This window comes from Carcharodon carcharias, chromosome 3 (genome assembly GCF_017639515.1).
Source record: "Carcharodon carcharias isolate sCarCar2 chromosome 3, sCarCar2.pri, whole genome shotgun sequence".
Classification (NCBI taxonomy): Eukaryota; Metazoa; Chordata; class Chondrichthyes; order Lamniformes; family Lamnidae; genus Carcharodon; species Carcharodon carcharias.
The window spans coordinates 104,227,454-104,244,675 of record NC_054469.1 but is presented as its reverse complement, the minus strand read 5'-3'; the positions used below and the strand labels follow the sequence as shown (position 1 = coordinate 104,244,675).

The 17,222-nt window shown below is 41.1% G+C and overlaps 1 protein-coding gene across 1 annotated transcript in view; it reads right to left on the bottom strand.

The window, feature by feature from the left end:
* Positions 1-370: 370 nt before the first annotated feature.
* The window catches only part of sema5a (sema domain, seven thrombospondin repeats (type 1 and type 1-like), transmembrane domain (TM) and short cytoplasmic domain, (semaphorin) 5A), a 244,463-nt gene continuing 227,611 nt past the window's right edge, over positions 371-17,222 (bottom strand). The window contains exons 19-22 of the mRNA XM_041184817.1: positions 16,984-17,139; positions 5,544-5,588; positions 5,231-5,442; positions 371-2,470 (exon numbers count right to left, since the gene is read on the bottom strand). Of these exons, the coding sequence (XP_041040751.1) occupies positions 2,351-2,470; positions 5,231-5,442; positions 5,544-5,588; positions 16,984-17,139 (533 nt within the window). The 3' untranslated portion in view covers positions 371-2,350. The remainder of the gene's footprint in view (positions 2,471-5,230; positions 5,443-5,543; positions 5,589-16,983; positions 17,140-17,222) is intronic.

Sequence of the window (17,222 nt, the reverse complement as noted above, 5' to 3'; positions counted from 1 at the left end):
CCCCAAAACCCCAAACCCCCCCCAAATCTTGGGCAACCAATGCCATGCTGCCTTGTTATTTCTGAAAGGCTGGTAACAGATTAACTGTGTTCCTCTGCACTACCTGCAGAGGCTGAATGGCCCACTTACCTTCTTTTGGCACATGGGGATAGATTTTACAAATTGATGCTAATGACACAGTTTCATGAGAATGGAGGTGTATTTTGGGAATTAAAGCATGGAGGTCATCACTCTCCTACACAGTTTTCTGTCCTTAATGAAAAATTGTGCAGGTCATACAAACCTCGATGGCCACTTCTAACATGCCTCCCATTGCACAATGTCTGCTGCGAGTGCTACTTTGTAAAATTTACTCCAATGTTAGAAGCCATTTCAACTTTACAATACACTGTTTAATGTCACTGCATGAACCACACCAACATAAAAAGGTTAAAATAAATAACTGAGGCTGCATTCAATGCAGCAGAAAGCTATAGCCTATGCAGAACACTTTCTTTCAAATACACTTCAATCAGCTACGTCTTCAAGTATTCAAGGACAGATAAAAAGAAAAACTATAAATGTTGGAAATGCACATGCTGCTCAATCAGCATATGGAAGAAAAAGATAGGTTAATATTCTAGTATGCGACTTCTTAAAAAACCTTAGAATGCACTTTTATTAGTAGATTGTTGCTTAAGGAGGGGGGAGAAAGGTATTGTTTGGGCTTATACTAAAATAATGCATTTGATCCCCTTTTGCATCAGTATTTTCCTTCTTACAAATGCTGCAAAAATTATATTTGTTTCTGTTGCAGTGGGAAAAATAAATACCAGACTGTTTCAAATGCTGATCTAATCTGTACAATGCGAAGCTGACATTTGCCCTTTCAATTTATGACAAATACCGTGGGGTTTGATATCTGGTAGCATGCTGCCTAATGCTTTCATATAAAATTCCTGTACGAAATATTTAAAAACATTTATTAGCCTGGTTAAAATAAACAGATTACACATTGCACTAAAATAGTGCTCAGAGGATCTGATGTGAATGCTTTAACCAGTGTGTTAATAGAAGAAATTAAACTTCCTCTTTTGCTATTATTACATTCACAAATGGTCAAGTATCCTATGTGGTGGGTACTGATATATTATGAGGTTTTTAAAAACAAATATCTCATTTGTTAAATGAACTGAATCAAATATTTGCTCATGTTAGAAATTTGGCATAATACTGAATATAATCCAACAGCATAAAACCCACAAAGCTGACAGAAGCCTTATAAAACTCAACAATCAGACAGAAAATGACTTTGCAACTACAGCATTGCAATATATCACATGCAGAAGACACTGGTTGTGAGAAACCATTTGAATCTACAATTAACAAAGGAACTCTGCATACAAAGCAAGAATAGGATAAATTAATAGCCTAAATACAGCAGAAGCTGCAAGTATTCACAGCAGAAGCTGCAGGTATTCACAGCAGATGGGCTCTGTACAAAAAACACTTTTTCAACATTGCAATTTTTAATGCTGTTGATGGGGGGCGGGGTGCATTGACTTCCCTAGTGAGCCAAATATACCTAGTTAACCATCTGCACTATACATATGTTCAGTCAGTTATTTACAGTTTTGTTAGTTTCTACTGAAAATATTTAATGATTGTCTGTGTTCTCAAACACAAAATTTAAACTGGTCAATAATGACACAAACAGACAATAGAGATTATGTAAAATGAAACACAACACAGGTCCACTTTTTAACTAGCTTGGAAAAATGTAAAACAGATATGCTGATCTACAAGTTGCAGCTGGCAGGGTCTTTGGAATGGCATGAAGTGGGCAACAGTCATTACAGCTGAACATTCCTGACTTCACACAACAGAAAGTGCAACAATCTCATGGGGGCACCACAGAATTTCATTCAGCCACTTGTTCCAATCAATACAGTGTGCTTCCCAATTCTGCACCAATTACTTCTGAGCTCTGAGCTTCACTTTCCAGCACTGCTCTATCGCATCACCAAATAGGACTGGTGAAGACACAAACACACAAAATTCATTAAACAGCAATCTCCTATTCACAGGCACTGCTTCGCTTTTCTTTACTCACTGTAAGATAGACTTCTTTAAGAGAAGGTAAATAGTCCTCAGTTCCACCATAGCAGAACAGAACAACTGAATTCCAACTTGGCTGAAATTCCATTTCTGTGTTTAATCATTTCAAGTGTATTCATTAATGTTTATATTTTAGACGGGAAAAAGACAGGAACGGAAGTTGGTAGAAATTAGTGCAGGCCTCATCTCCAATCCAGGCTGAGAAGAGGGACCTTTAGTCAGTAGACCAGTCTGTATTTAGCAATTGGCCATTCTAATAGTCATCATACATATTTAGGTCTGTGAAATAAGTGTTGGAAAACGACTTTGCATGAAGGTGTGGGTTGAAGTATTTATTTCGTTCCTCAAGGATCAAGTTGTTTTTGTTGAAGGCCTGGAAAATAAAGATAGTGTTATTAATACTCTTATAAATATTATCATTATTACTATATTGACCCTGCAACTTTGGCGGCTTCAGATTTAACACATGAAATTATTGCAGTGTTTATGACCAGAAATTCATTTTCAGTCTTGATGCTGAAATAGTTTTGGAAGACAGCAACTTTTGCTCTCGCTGTAAATGTACACGAGAGGCAGAATTTTGTGGTCGGCGAGCAGGGGGCGGGGCCCACTCACCAACACATAAAATAACGCAGGATGATCTCGGGCGGAACTCTGGACATCATCCCAGCCCATTTAAATTTTCAGGAAGGTGGAGGCGCAGCAAAATCAGCTGTGGGCCCGCTGACCTGTCAATGGCCAATTGAGGTCATTGACAGGATCATTAAAACAATTAAAGGACCTACCCGTCCAACCTTAAGGTTGGTGGGCAGGCCAGGAGCCCCAGCGGGATGAGGTTTCATGTAGGGTTTTAAAAAGTTTAATAAAGTTATTAGGCAAATTATGAACATGTCCCATCTCGTGTGACATTGTCACATGAGGGGGACATGATAGGGAATTTTTTTTTCTATTTTTCATAGTTTTCAAAGCGTAAGCGATCTCCCTGAGGCACCAGCATTTAGCCCCTCAGGGAGATGTGTGCTCTTTCGTGCCCATGCGTGAAAGAGCGCACTCTCGCTTTTGGGGAATCCCCTCCTCCACACAGGAAGCGCACAGCACTTCCCGCTGGACATGACGCTGGGTGGGCCTTAATTGGCCCGCCCACGTTTTCCGGCGGGGATCAGCTCTCTGCCCGCCGGAGATTGGGTCGGGGCTGCCTGCCCACCTGACAGGCAGAAAATTCTGACCGAGATTTTCTGGGGCCAATTCTGCACAGAAAAGATTCATGAGAATTGTTCCAGCTATGAGGAACTTCAATTAAGAAGGTAGATTGGAGAAGCTGGGACCATTTTCCTTGAAGAAGATAAGGCTGAGAGGAGATTTGATTAAGATTATCAAAATCAAGAGGGGTGTGGACAGAGTAGATAGGGAGAAACTTCCCATTCATTAAAGGATCAAGAACAAGAGAGCACAGGTTCAAAGTAATGGGCAAAAGAAGCAAAATGACATGAGGAAAAACTTCTTCACACAGTGAGTGGTTAAGGTCTGGAATTCACTGTCTGAGATTGTGGTAGAGGCAGGTTCTTTCGAAACATTCAAAGGGGATTAGACTGTTATCCAAAAAGGACAAATGCGCAGGGTGGTGGGGGAATGGCACGAGGTGAATTGTTTAGTGCTGACATGACAGGCCGAATGGCCTCCTTCTATGCTGTAACAATTCTGTGATTCTGTGAACCCTAATTATCTGTTCATGGCTAAGGTGACCTGTCAAATTTATTGCTAAAAGCAGAGCTGATCTGACATATGGGGCAGAATTTAGCCCTTGCCGGGTAGGCTCGTTGAAGACGGGTAGGGACGGTCGGGAAGCTGACCACTGCTACAATTAGGGCCTTTCATGCTGTTGGGCCAATTAAGGCCCCCACTCCCCAGCGTGAAACGCGAGTGGCAGCGCTCATCGCTGCCTGTGCGGGGCAGAGGGGAGGCCGAGCGGGATGAGCGTGAACTTGGCACGTGCGCGAGTGTGCACTTGAGAATCTTCCTGAGGCATAGAGCTGCCTCAGGGAGATGAAGAGTTCTTTTCTTAATTGAAAAATGTTATAAAACATATCCCTTCATGTGATCCTGTCACATGAGCAGGGACATGCTAGTAATCACACTGTAAAATTTTTAGTTTATTTTTATTTGCTTTCCACCTGTGGACGAGGTTTCCAAAAAAGTGCAAAGGCCACCTGGCCTTTTTGTCTGCCTGCCAACCGTTAGGTTGGACGGGCAGCAAAAAACATAAGTTAATTGAGACTTTAATGGCCTTAACATGCCTTTTAATTGTCAGCAGGCAAGCTGCCAATGCCCGCGTGCGCCCGCTAACCTAAATATCGCGTGGTTGCATGGTAATGTCGGGATGCTTGCTCGATGTCAATACGCTTCAGTTTACACTCGAGCGGGTCAAGCGATATGGCAGAGTATAGTGGGTTGCCTGCCATTATAGAATTCGTCTGACTTTCATCTCATTCATTTCAAAGGGATGTAAATGGGACAAGTTCTACAACAGGTAGGCGATCGGCTCCACCACGTTCCGATTCAAGTGGTGAAGTTAAAAATTACAAATCATGGTATTACAAAGAGCCAATTTAGATATAAGCTGAAACAAGCTTCCTACAAGAGAAGTCTTGGGGCTTTTGGTGCTGATGTCAGGTTCTGCAAAAATGATTAGGCCAATTTCCAATCAAACAATTTTCATAATCAGGATGAAATTCGTATTTTAGTGAAAAATTCCTGTTTTGCTTCAGAACTATTTGTCCACAAATGAAGTAAAAAACACATAGCTTCAGTCATGCAATTTCACAGGTTGCAATTAGTTTGTAGTTTGTTAATTATGAAGAGAAACAAGTATTTTCCCATTTTTGTTCAAGGTGGTTTTCATTCTTCAGGATTTCCAACAAATCTATGCACTCCAGCCATTTTATTGAACATTTTTCAATTATCTTCTTTCATTATTATTCTCATGTCTTAATAGAAAAACATTGACAAGAGTTGATAACTTCCACAGACTGTAAACTGTAATATTCCTTGCTTAGTTGTGTGTCTGGTGACAGTATATTAAACATTAGAAGACAGCAATAAATTAAATTTATGATCTAAAGTTGGAATGTCTCACCTTAATGGCTTCCACCGAATCATATTTATCGAGTTTATTGACATGGTTTGTGATGCTAGTATTGAGGGGAACTGCAGAAATTGGATGGATGACAGTGGCATCATGTGACTGCCGTTGGTATCGCTGGCAGTAGGTATATACAAGTAATGTTAAAAGACAACCTAAGATAGAGCAGCTCAATCCCACTGCAATCATGTGGAACGTGTTGAATTCTGCAAAGAATTTTAGAAACAGTGAAACAAACATTCATTGGGTAAGGTTGAACTAGTTCAAGAATTATCTTGAAATGTAGGATTAGGGAATCAACACATACCATCACATCTTCTCTCTCCCGAGCTGGACTTGGCAATCTTCACTTCTAAGGGAATTAAAATTAAATTGTTTAGATTAATAAAAATGCTCATTTGAAAAAGAAAATTTTTTGAAGCATTGTCAAGAAGCTCTCTTGATGGCCCAGTGTGTTTAGCAAATTGAACCATAGACTAGGAAGATTCAATCCCCAGCCAGTGTTCAGCCTTATGACCTCAACATTCTAAACTATGGAGTGGACTATTTCTCAGGATCCCCACTCCTACTTGTTATCCAGTAACACCTCCTGGAAAGAAAGAACTTGATTTATATATCACTTTTTACAACGTCATGATGTCCCAAAATACTTTACAGTCAATTATGTACTTTTTGAAGTACAGTCATGTTGTACTGTAGGGAAACATGGCAGCCAATTTGCACATAGCAAAATACCTCAACCATCAATGATATAATAACAGCATTAATTTTGCTTTCAGTGATGTTGGTTAAGGAATAATTGTCGGCCAAGACAGTGGGAAAGCACTCCCCCCCACAATCCCTGCTTTACTTCAAATACTACAATGGGATCTTTTACATCTGTAGGTGTATAGATGTGGAGATTGGGAGAGAACAAGTTTGAGCTTGGTTGTGGTAGGCTGCTCAACTGCACAGTCTGTCAGGACTAGCTGAGAAGGTGTACACACATCAACAATAGCCATTCGGACTTGATTTGTGAGTGCAGCATCATATCCCAACAAGAAATGAACACATGTGGGAAGGGAGAAAATCAATGGGGTGAAGCTGCTGGGAAAATAAAATTTGCCTAGGAACACAAAATTATGTAAACTTTAAATTTCTTTTCCTATGGTTTTCATTTTTAATGCATATTTATTGATAATAAGACTAGCATAACTAATAATGTGTATATATTTATTTGCAGTACACGAGTGTTATGTGGCTGCATGAGATGTGATTTATTTTGTCATTGTGCATTGATTTGCTGATGTGGTTAAATTACTATTAATATCAAATAAAGAAAATTAAGTACAGTGGAAGAATGAATTGACATTCAACAACTGAAGTAGAAAGATTATTGCTTATAATCAGGCTGCTTTAATCGGCATTTGTCAAGCTATGATCAAACTGAGCCAAGTAAAGGCATGCTTACACCAGGAATGTGCTTGTATCAGGTTTAAAGAGATGTGGGTTCCACAGCAGTCACATGAGAGCTTTGATTTTCATGATCAGCAGCACTTCATGCATTTAATTCCAGCGATTACAGAGATATCCCTGCCCTGCTAGTGGTCTTGTTGGAAACTGTGTAGAAAGCTTGCCAGATTTAACTGGAGATGATGTTATCATATGTAGGCAATAGAGAATAACCGATTCACTGCTTGCTTCTATTTCCCAATCATTTTTGTGTGTAACTGCTTCTGTGTGTTTTTTTTCTCCCTTGTTCTTCCACTGCTTTTCTCCTCTGGATTTCAAACTAAATGTCATTCGCTAGCTTAGATGGAATACAAGCAGATTATCTATTCCCAGGTTTCTGCCTATGCTCTTTTTTGAAAGTATAAAACCCTCATGTTTTCCTTTTCAATCTTTCTCAGCCATACATTTGTGCTAAGCATGAGTGTTGGTGGGCGATACTGTGTTTGTGGAATACTTCAGTTGAGTATACTTGCTCACAAAATAGCCAGTGAAGAACTACTTTCATCCTTATATCTGGACATACTGATATTTGTATGACAGAACTTATGTATGTCTGCAGGAAAATTACCCACACAACAAAATGTGTATTCATACATACTGTATAGTAGTTCTGCTTGTAGTACACTACATAGATGAGCCTTTCCTAACTCTACTCTTAACTCAACTACAAGTCAGAGGCCTGGGAACGGCTTTAAATTTCTTCTCCTTTTCCCAGCATAAGAGGGATCTGGGATGTTCTTGCACATGAAACACAAAAAGGTTAGCATGCAGATGCAGCAAGTAATGAAGACGACAAATGGAATTTTGACTTGTATTGCTAGGGGGTTGGAGCTTAAAAATAGGGAAATCTTGTTGTAACTGAACGGGATCTTGGCAAGGCCACACCTGGAGTATTGTGTACAGCTTTGGTCCCCATATTTAAGAAAGGATATACTGGCATTGGAGGAAGTTCAAAAGAGATTCACTAGGCTGATTCCTGGGATGAAAGGGTTGACTTATCACGAACGGCTAAACAGGCTAGGCCTTTATTCATTAGAGTTTAGAAAAATGAGGGATGATCTTATTGAAATGTACAAATGACAGGGTAGATGATGATAAGATGTTTCCACTAGTGGGAGAGTCTCGAACTAGGGGACATACGGACAGAATAAGGGGGCATTCATTTAAAACTGAGATGTGAAGGAATTTCTTCTCTCAGAGGGTAGTGAATGTCTGGAATTCTCTACCCCAGAGAGTTGTGGAAGCTAGATTACTGGAAGTATTTAAAGAGGAGCTAGATAGATTTTTAAAATATCAGGGAGTTGAGCGCTATCAGGAGTTGGCACAGAAGAGGAGTTGAGGCCTGGGGCAGATCAGCCATGATCTTATTGAATGGTGGGCCAGGCTTGAGGGGTCGAATGGCCTACTCCTATTTCTTTTTTTCATGTTGCCATTTCTCAACTTCTCTCCACAGCAGCATGGCTATAATTGGTAACTTAGCCGCATACTGATGGGGGATTGGTGGGAGTTTGGATACTGCTGTGCTCTATCCCAGTGCTGTTCTTTACCTAGGTGTATTCAAATGCCAAATTTTATAAGAACTTCCATTTTTTAAAATTGTTCTCAGGGTGTGGGAAATGCCGCCAATTGTGTCTTAACTGCCAAACTTAGTTGATTAAAGTAATGTTTCATTCTCAAGATATGGGTGCCATTGGCAAGGCTGGCATTCAATGCCCATCCTTAGATGCCCTGAAAGATGATAGTGGGCCCTCTCATTGAACATGTTATCATGGGAAGAATTTTCCAGTTGGCAAGTGGGAGCGGGGCCCACTCCCCAACACGTAAAACGTCACACGGTGACATCAGGCATGCGTCCTGACATCACCGCGCGTCATTTAGATTTTCAGTTCAGCGGGCAAGCAACCAAGTCGGCAGCATGCCCACTGAACTGCCAAAGGCCTGTTAAGGCTTGTTGAAAACTAATTAAAACAGTTAAATGAGCTGCCCATCCAACATTAAGGTTGACGGGCAGGCGAAGAGCCCAGGCGGCCTTCGCATTTTCATAAAACCTCATCCACGGGCGGGATGAGGTTTCAATGAAGTGTTTTAAAATTCAATAAAAATTATTTTAAAAATGCATTGACATGTCCCGGCTCATGTGACACTGTCACGCGAGGGGACATGTTTTAAAAGTTTTTTTCTCCTTTATTTAAATTTTCAAATATCAAACTGATCTCCCTGAGGTACATCTGTGCCTCAGGAAGATTTCTGCGCTTGTTTGCGTGCATGCACAAAAAAGCATAGGCCCAGGCTCAAGGAATCCCCCCACCCCCAACTTTACAACCACCCGCACAGGGAGCGCCCAGCGCTGGGCATGCCTTAATTGGCTCGCTCACGCAAAATGGCGGTGCGGATCTGATCGGGGGCGCCGATCAGGTTTGCGCTCGCTCCTGCCCATCCCCACACAACCCCCCCCAATGGGGGGAAAATTCAGCCCCATGTCTTCATGAAATATTCGGGTGTGGGCTGACAAGAAATAAAAACAGAAAATGTTGGAACTACTCAGCAGGTCAGGCGGTGTCAGTGGAGAGAAATAGAGTTAAAGTTTCAGGTCGATGATGACCTGACCAGATTGCTCCTTGGCCTTTTCCACACCAAACCTAAATTTTATGATACTATGATCACTGTTCCCTACATGTTCCTGGCAGACGCTTAGTTCACTTGACCCACTTCATTTATCAGAACCAGATCCAGTAATGCCTCTTTCATCCTCTGCCATTTCCGTTAATCCCAGCATGATGCCACCACTACACACATCTCACATCTCCCCCTCACCCCCACCCCACCCCTCCTCATTGGCATTCCATAGGTTCCCTCATGGAGACATCCGACTTCACCCAAGAGAATGAGGATGAAGGTATGGAACTCGGGGAGCAAATTGATATAGGGAGTGACAAGGTATTGGAGGTGTTGGCAGGCTTAAAAGTGGACAAATCTCCAGGTCCAGATGATTTGTGTCCCTGACTGCTGAGGGAGGCAAGGGAGGAGATCGCAGGGGCTCTGACCCAAATTTTTAATTCCTCTCTGGCCTCTGGGGAGGTGCCAGAGGACTGGAGAACAGCTAATGTGGTTCCACTATTTAAGAAGGGTTGTAGAGATAAACCAGGGAACTACAGATCAGTGAGTCTCACATCAGTGGTAGGGAAACTATTGGAGAAATTCAGAAGGAGAAAATCTATTGCTACTTAGAGAGGCAAGGTTTGATCAGGGATAGTCAGCATGGCTTTGTCAAAGGGAGGTCATGCCTAACAAATTTGATTGAATTTTTTGAGGAGGTGAGCAGGTGTGTAGATGACGGTAGTGCAGTTAATGTAGTTTATATGGATTTCAGCAAAGTCTTTGACAAGGTCCCACATGGGAGACTTATAAAGAAGGCAAATGCACATGGGATACAGGGTAATTTGATAAAGTGGATTCAAAATTGGCTTAGTTGTGGGAGACAGAGGGTGATGACAGAAGGCTGATTTAGTGACTGGAAGCCAGTGTCCAGTATCCACAGGGGTCTGTGCTCGGTCCCCTATTATTTGTGATTTATATAAACGACATAGATGACTATGTGGGGGTTAGGATTAATAAGTTTGCGGATGACACAAAGATTGGCCGGGTGGTTAACAGTGAGGTTGAGTGTCTTGGGCTACGGGAAGATGTAGACGGGATGGTCAAATGGGCAGATAATGGCAGATGGAATTTAAGTGTAGAAAAGTGTGAGGTGATACACTTTGGAAGGAGTAATTTGACAAGGAAGTATTCAATGAATGGCATGACACTAGGAAGTTCTGGGGAACAAAGGGACCTTGGCATATGTGTCCATAGATCGCTGATGGCAGAGGGGCATGTTAGTGTGGTGGTGAAAAAGGCATATGGGACACTTGCCTTTATCAATCGAGGCATAGATTACAAAAGTAGGGAAGTCATGTTGGAGTTGTATAGAACCTTGGTGAGGCCATAGCTGGAGTATTGTGTGCAGTTCTGGTCGCCACATTACAGGAAGGATGTGATTGCACTGGAGGGGGTGCAGAGGAGATTCACCAGGATGTTGCCTGGGATGAAACATTTAAGTTACGAAGAGAGGTTGGATAGACTTGGGTTATTTTCATTGGAACAGAGAAGACTGAGGGGCGACCTGATCGAGGTGTACAAGGTTATGAGGGGCATGGACAGGGTGGATAGGGAGCAGCTGTTCCCCTTAGTTGAAGAGTCAGTCACAAGGGGACATAAGTTCAAGGTGAGGGGCAGGAGGTTTAGGGGGGATGTGAGGAAAAACTTTTTTACCCAGAGAGTGGTGATGCGCTGCCTGGGAAGTTAAGCTGCCTGGCCTGTAGTCGCTTGGCTTATCTTTACACCCTTTTTTGAACAAGGGTGCAACATTTACAATTCTCCAGTCCCCTGGCATCAGCTCCGAGTCTGAGGAAGACTGAAAAGTTCTGACCAGTGCCTCCACAATTTCCCTCATTTCCTTCAGTATCCTTGGATGCATCTCATCTAGTCCTGGTGTCATATTAATAAAGTAGAAAAAGCCTATCCAAAACCTGCTCTGTATCAATTTTTTACCCTTCAAGCATCTGAATTACCTCCTCTTTCACATGGCTTGGGTAACATCTTCTTTCTTGGTAAAGACAGATGCAAAGTATTCATTTAGTACCTCAGCTATGCCCTTTGCCTCCATGCGTAAATCCCCTTTTTGGTCCCTACTTTCCTTTACCACCCTTTTACTATTTAAATGCCTATAAAAAACTTTGGGGTTCCCTTTTATGCCAGCTGCTAGCCTCTCTTCATACTCCTTCTTTGCTTCTCTTATTTGTTTTTTTTACATTCCCTCTGAACCTTCTATATTTAGCCTGGTTCTCAATTGTGTTTTTTCCCTGACATCTGCCATAAGCACACTTCTACTTCAACTTATTCTCCATCTCTTCTGTCAGTAAGGGGGTTTTGGCTTTGTTTGCCCTACCTTTCCCTTTTGAGGGGATAAACCTTGACTGTACCCGAATTATCTCATCTTTGATGGTTGCCCATTATTTAGCTACCATTTGTCCTGCCAACATTTCACTCCAATTAATCTGTCCCAGATCCGTTCTTATCCCTTTGAAGTTGGCTTTCCTCCAGTTAATTATTCTTACTGTGGATTGTTCTTTGTCCTTTTCCAAAGCCAATCTAAACCTTATGATATAATGATCACTCTCCCTAAACGTTCTCCTATTGACATTTTAGCCACTTAGCCCTCCTCATTCCCAAGAACCAGGTCTAGCAGTGCCTCCTCGCTCGTTGGACTGGTAACATACTGCTGTAGAAAACTTTCCTGAACACACTCAAGGAACTCTTGCCCTCGCTGCCTGGGGGGGGGCAGGACATACCCAAAGATGGTGATAGAGGGGCTTAGGACAATTGCTATAAGGTATGATTCAGTAAGTGTGACTATACCAGGCTGTTGTTTGACTAGTCTGTGAGGCAGCTCTCTCAATTTTGGCACAGGCTCCCACATGTTAGTAAGGTGGACTTTGTAGAGTCGGCTTGGCAAGGTATGCAGTTGCTGTTTCTGGTGCCTATGCTGATGATGGGCTATTTGACTAGTTTTATTCTTATTTGGCTTTTCTGTCACAGTTTTATGCAACTGAGTGATTTGCTAGGCTATTGCAGAGAGCAGTTAAGAGCCGATCACATTGTTGTGGATCTGGAATCACATGTAGGTCAGAGGGGAGAATGAAGACAGATTTCCGTCCCTAAAAGACCTTTATGTGTACCATTTGCAAGGTGCACTTCAGCAACTTCGATGGCCCCTTCCAAACTTGCGACCTCTGTCACCTAAAAGGACAAGGACAGCAGACACATAGGAACACCATGTAAGTTCCTGCAAGTTCCCCTCCAAATCACACACTACTCTGACCTTCACCATCACTGGGAGAAAAGTCTGGAATTCCCACCCTTACAGCACTATGGTTGTACATAGACCACATATACTGCAGTGGTTCAAAGCGGCAGCTAACCACCACTTTCTCAAGGGCAATTCAGGACACAGAAAAAATGCTAGTCTAACTAGCGATGCTCACAGGCCATGAATGAATAAAAAGAATCACCCATTCTCGCTCTTCCTGCACACACTCAAGCTTCAGGGTAAGCACCTTCAGAAAGATGCTATCCACAAAACTCTCAGCTACGTAGATGCAACATGGTGACTCCAGTTGCTGCTCATGGTCTGAAACCAGAGCTCAAGCTCCTCCAGCTGGTGCCATTTCTTGTATTTAGTTGTCCAGGGCACAAGTAGCCTCCTGAAATTCTCACATGGCACAGGATGCGCATTCAATGGGTCTGAGATGCCCTGCCATGCTTTTATCCATTAGACTATTTACTATATTTAAAAAAACTTATGACTTAAATAAATGCTCATTAGCTATACACCCATAAGCTCCTTCCCTTGGCTGTCAATGCTTTATTTCGTAGGTAGGTTAACTTAAATGTTTTTGCTTAACTCATACTTTACTTATGAAGGCCCTGCACTATCTTTTCAGGGCAACTAGGCAAGGGCAATAAATGTAGCCTTGTTGGTGTTGCTACATACCAAGAAGAAACAAAATAATGCATTCATTTTACACAGCTAAATCTGAAAACAACAATGAGCTTTTTCTATTCGTTCACAGGATGTGGGCAGCACTGACAAGACCAGCATTTATTCTCCATCCCTAATTGCTCTTGAGAAGGTGGTGCTGAGCCGCCTTCTTGAATGCAACTGACTGGCGTGGTAGGCAACTTCAGAGGGCATTTAAATGTCAACCATACTGCTGTGGGTCTGGAGTCACCTCTAGGCCACATCAGGTAAGGACGACAGATTTCCTTCTCTGAAGGATATTAGTGAACCAGATGGATTTTCACAACAATCCATTAATTTCATGGTCACCATTACTGATAATAGCCTTTTACTCCAGATTTATTTAATTAATTGAATTTAAATTCACTTTAATGGGATTTGAACTCTAGTTTCATGATCATTAGTCCAGGCTTCTGAATTACTAATCCACTAATATAATCACTATGCCACAATAAAACTCAATCAGTAATGTTCGTCAAGTGAAAACTTCCTACTCTTCAAATTATGCTACTAAATCCAATTGGACAATTAAACTGGACTTCTATTCAACATATTCTTTTTATGAACAATATCACTGCAACAATGCAACCAAGCCACAGTGCTGCACCAAACTGCTAGCTAATATTATTAAAGTGTTTTTCTGATTGTGTTGCCTAGCAGAAGTGTGCATTAGAAATTAGGGGCAATCAAACAATTTTCCAACCATTTAGTTAGGATATCATGTGCAAGTCAAACTCAAAAATTTGCGTGAGCACACCAGCTTAGAATGCAAAATTATTTCTTATGTGAAGTCAGGCAGTATGATTTGAATCAACATCCTTAAATCAGAAATCAAAGTCAAGCTTGTAAGCATTTCATACCGAACACATAAAAAACATTTTTATTATAACCCTCTCTGTGCTCTGTAGTTATTCAGATACTAATTTAATATGCATTCATTATACAGAGAATAGCCAAGTCTCACTGTATCAAAACATTATCATCACATCTACAACATTTGGATTGTAATGAATTTACAATGCTCTATACGTAGACCTAAATCTCTTTGCATTGGGACTGATTGAGAATAATGCACTAGGAATTGATAAAAATATTATACTTATGATGGAAATACTTTTACCTAGATTCCATTGTAGCTTTTACCTAACTTGTGCAAAAAAAAAAGCATCTTGGCAATTTTTGAGCCCTCTTGTATGTTATTGCCCAGTGTCTAAGATACATTAAAAATATTTAATATCATCACTGTGATATTCTTTATTCTTTAGGTTCCATGGAGAATGAAGCTTGTGCAAGTTTTACAGGTGGCCACTGCAAGTAACCGTGACAAAAAATTGTAGGAAATCCTAGAGAAACAGTGCAAATGACTATTTTTCTGAGATCACTGCTAAAGTTGTGGTAGGACACTGAGGAAACCACACAGAAATTCTACCTCTGTATATCATTAAAATGTGTTAAAAGTCACAAATTTTTACCCACTACCGTTCACCCATTAATTGGTTATTGCCTGTAATTTTTAATAATAACTAATTGTTGCTCTGTCGTACTAAGAGCAAGCATTTTATTTTTGAATATTTTCTGTCTCTCTTCTTACACATTTACTTTTTTTATGTCTATTTCTGACTTTGAGTTTGGTGTACTCTTTCTATCTCCCTTTCTAGTGGTATGCTTAATATTCTTAGTCATTTGGTAGTGCAGAACTTGAGCATTGTTGAAAAAAAAGAGACATGCTGTCAAAGCTTTTCATCTTGCACTCGCCAGGACAGATTCACAAGAATATCAACTGTAAAGGGAACAACAATTTATCCAGAGAGCGCTGATTGGTTGGCAAGTGGATTCGGATTGATAGAGGCATTGCCATGGGAGAAAGCACCAGGGAACAGTTAACTGCCAAGCTTTTGTTTAAATCCAAACCAGGCAGATCGACTCTGATTAGGCAAGGCATTGCCCTAGGGAATGAATCTGGGAATGGCTGTCCGCCATGCTTTTGTTTACTTGAAGAAGGTGCAATGTGTGGGCATGCTCCTTCTGTCTGAAAAGGACAGGGCCCTGTATGTGAATATATGTTGCTTTTAGCATATGTAAGTGAGCCACACTGCGAGCCCTACCGATAATCTCAAATTGGTTACCAGTGTAATTCTTAGCACAATCAGGATTGTTTAGCAAGTGCTACTCAATTGTGGAATCACATCTAAAGTTGGACATTATGTTCTGAGCTTTGCAAGCACAGACTGGTTGGGTATGGTCAGTACTTTGCCTGTTGTGAACAGCCAAAGGGGTATGTGTTTGATATGATCCGCCTGTCATTGGGACATACAGCCTACATACCTGGCATCATGCCGGCACTGAAATTCACATACCACATTCTCATTTGCGTGATAGGCAGAATGTCTTTTTGGCTTGACGACAGCATCCGGTTAGTGGCGAATATCACTTATGTTCCTACTGCAAAGTGATAGCATGAAACAGCTAGCTTCACCTGTTGCTCAAATTTTTGAGACACCTTATCCTTCCAATGTAATCTGAGGTAGACAGGGCACTTTTTAGGACTGAAAGTAGGAGCCTTAGGCCCATTCTTGAGTTTGCACAATATACAACGAGCAATGATCTATCAGGGTAGCCATTATCCCACATGATGAATCTGATGCGCCCTATTTCAGCATCAAGTTTGCACGGTGAGCAAATGGTTCGGAGCATACTTACAAGGTTGCTGCTAAGGCCAATCTTATAGTGTGTGGAACTGTAGGAATCCCAACGTGTACACTGACCAGTGAAGGTTGGCTTGAGGTAGACATTAGATTTCTCAACTAGCATGTTGAGGGAAGGGAGCTCATTTGACTGCTCCATTTCAAAAGTGAATTTGAGTGCAGGATGGAGCCCATTAAGATGTGTAAGGAAATTCTTACATGCAGCTGCAGATTCTTAATTTTCAGACCATTTGAAAATCCAATCTAGACAAAATTGAATTCTGTGGAGTTAATTTTAATTTTGGACAATTGTGTTAAATCAGCAATTTTTAAATAGGCCACCCCTAATACGATCCACCTGATTTTGCATTTCAGTGGCTTCAGTGGAAAGGCAAATGGGATGAGGTGTTTAACTAGTGGCCAATACAACACTGCCATTTTATATATCAGCAGATGTTAAAATTCCATCTGTGCATTCACCAAAAGTACTGGTCACTTTTATTTTGCTGCTTCTTTCAATATTTGGATAATGTTACAGGTTGGAGTTTCCCAAGTTATCATGTAATCCCTTTAGAATAAATGTGGCATGTTAAATTTCCAGTCCTTTATTGTCGATGACTTATCTGGCCAGTATTGAAGATTCTAAATGTTGCCATTTATGTCTATATAATTGTATTGTGAAAGTTAAATAGTCTTCAGAATATTCGTTGTTGCACATTCTGAAATTATACATTGACTTCAATGTAAAGGAAAATTGAGTGGGATATAATGGGGGAGGGGCAGAGAAGGGAGGTCTGTTTTCAATCCTTGCCGAAGTTGAATTTAACTCCTCAAATTTTAAACAGTTCAGATAGATGCCATTATTCAATGTTAACAGAGAAGGCACGCACATAATTATTTATGAGCTGTCTTTGCAGTAATCCTCTATCGATCCCATTCAACCAAATGCTTACCAGGAATGAAATTGGAGTTGTAGATACAGGTTCGGCTCTCACTGCTGTTCTCAGAGCACTGGTAACCAACAGGAAATAAGATTTTACACTGGCGAATACGATGTTGTGAACCTGAGACCTCACACTCTGACCAGCCAGACCACTCTGACCAACTATCTGTAGAAGAAGAAAAAAAGTGGTAAGCATTCTCCCAGGACAAGCATGATGCCTTCAAATATTCAATAGTTAATCATCGTTTG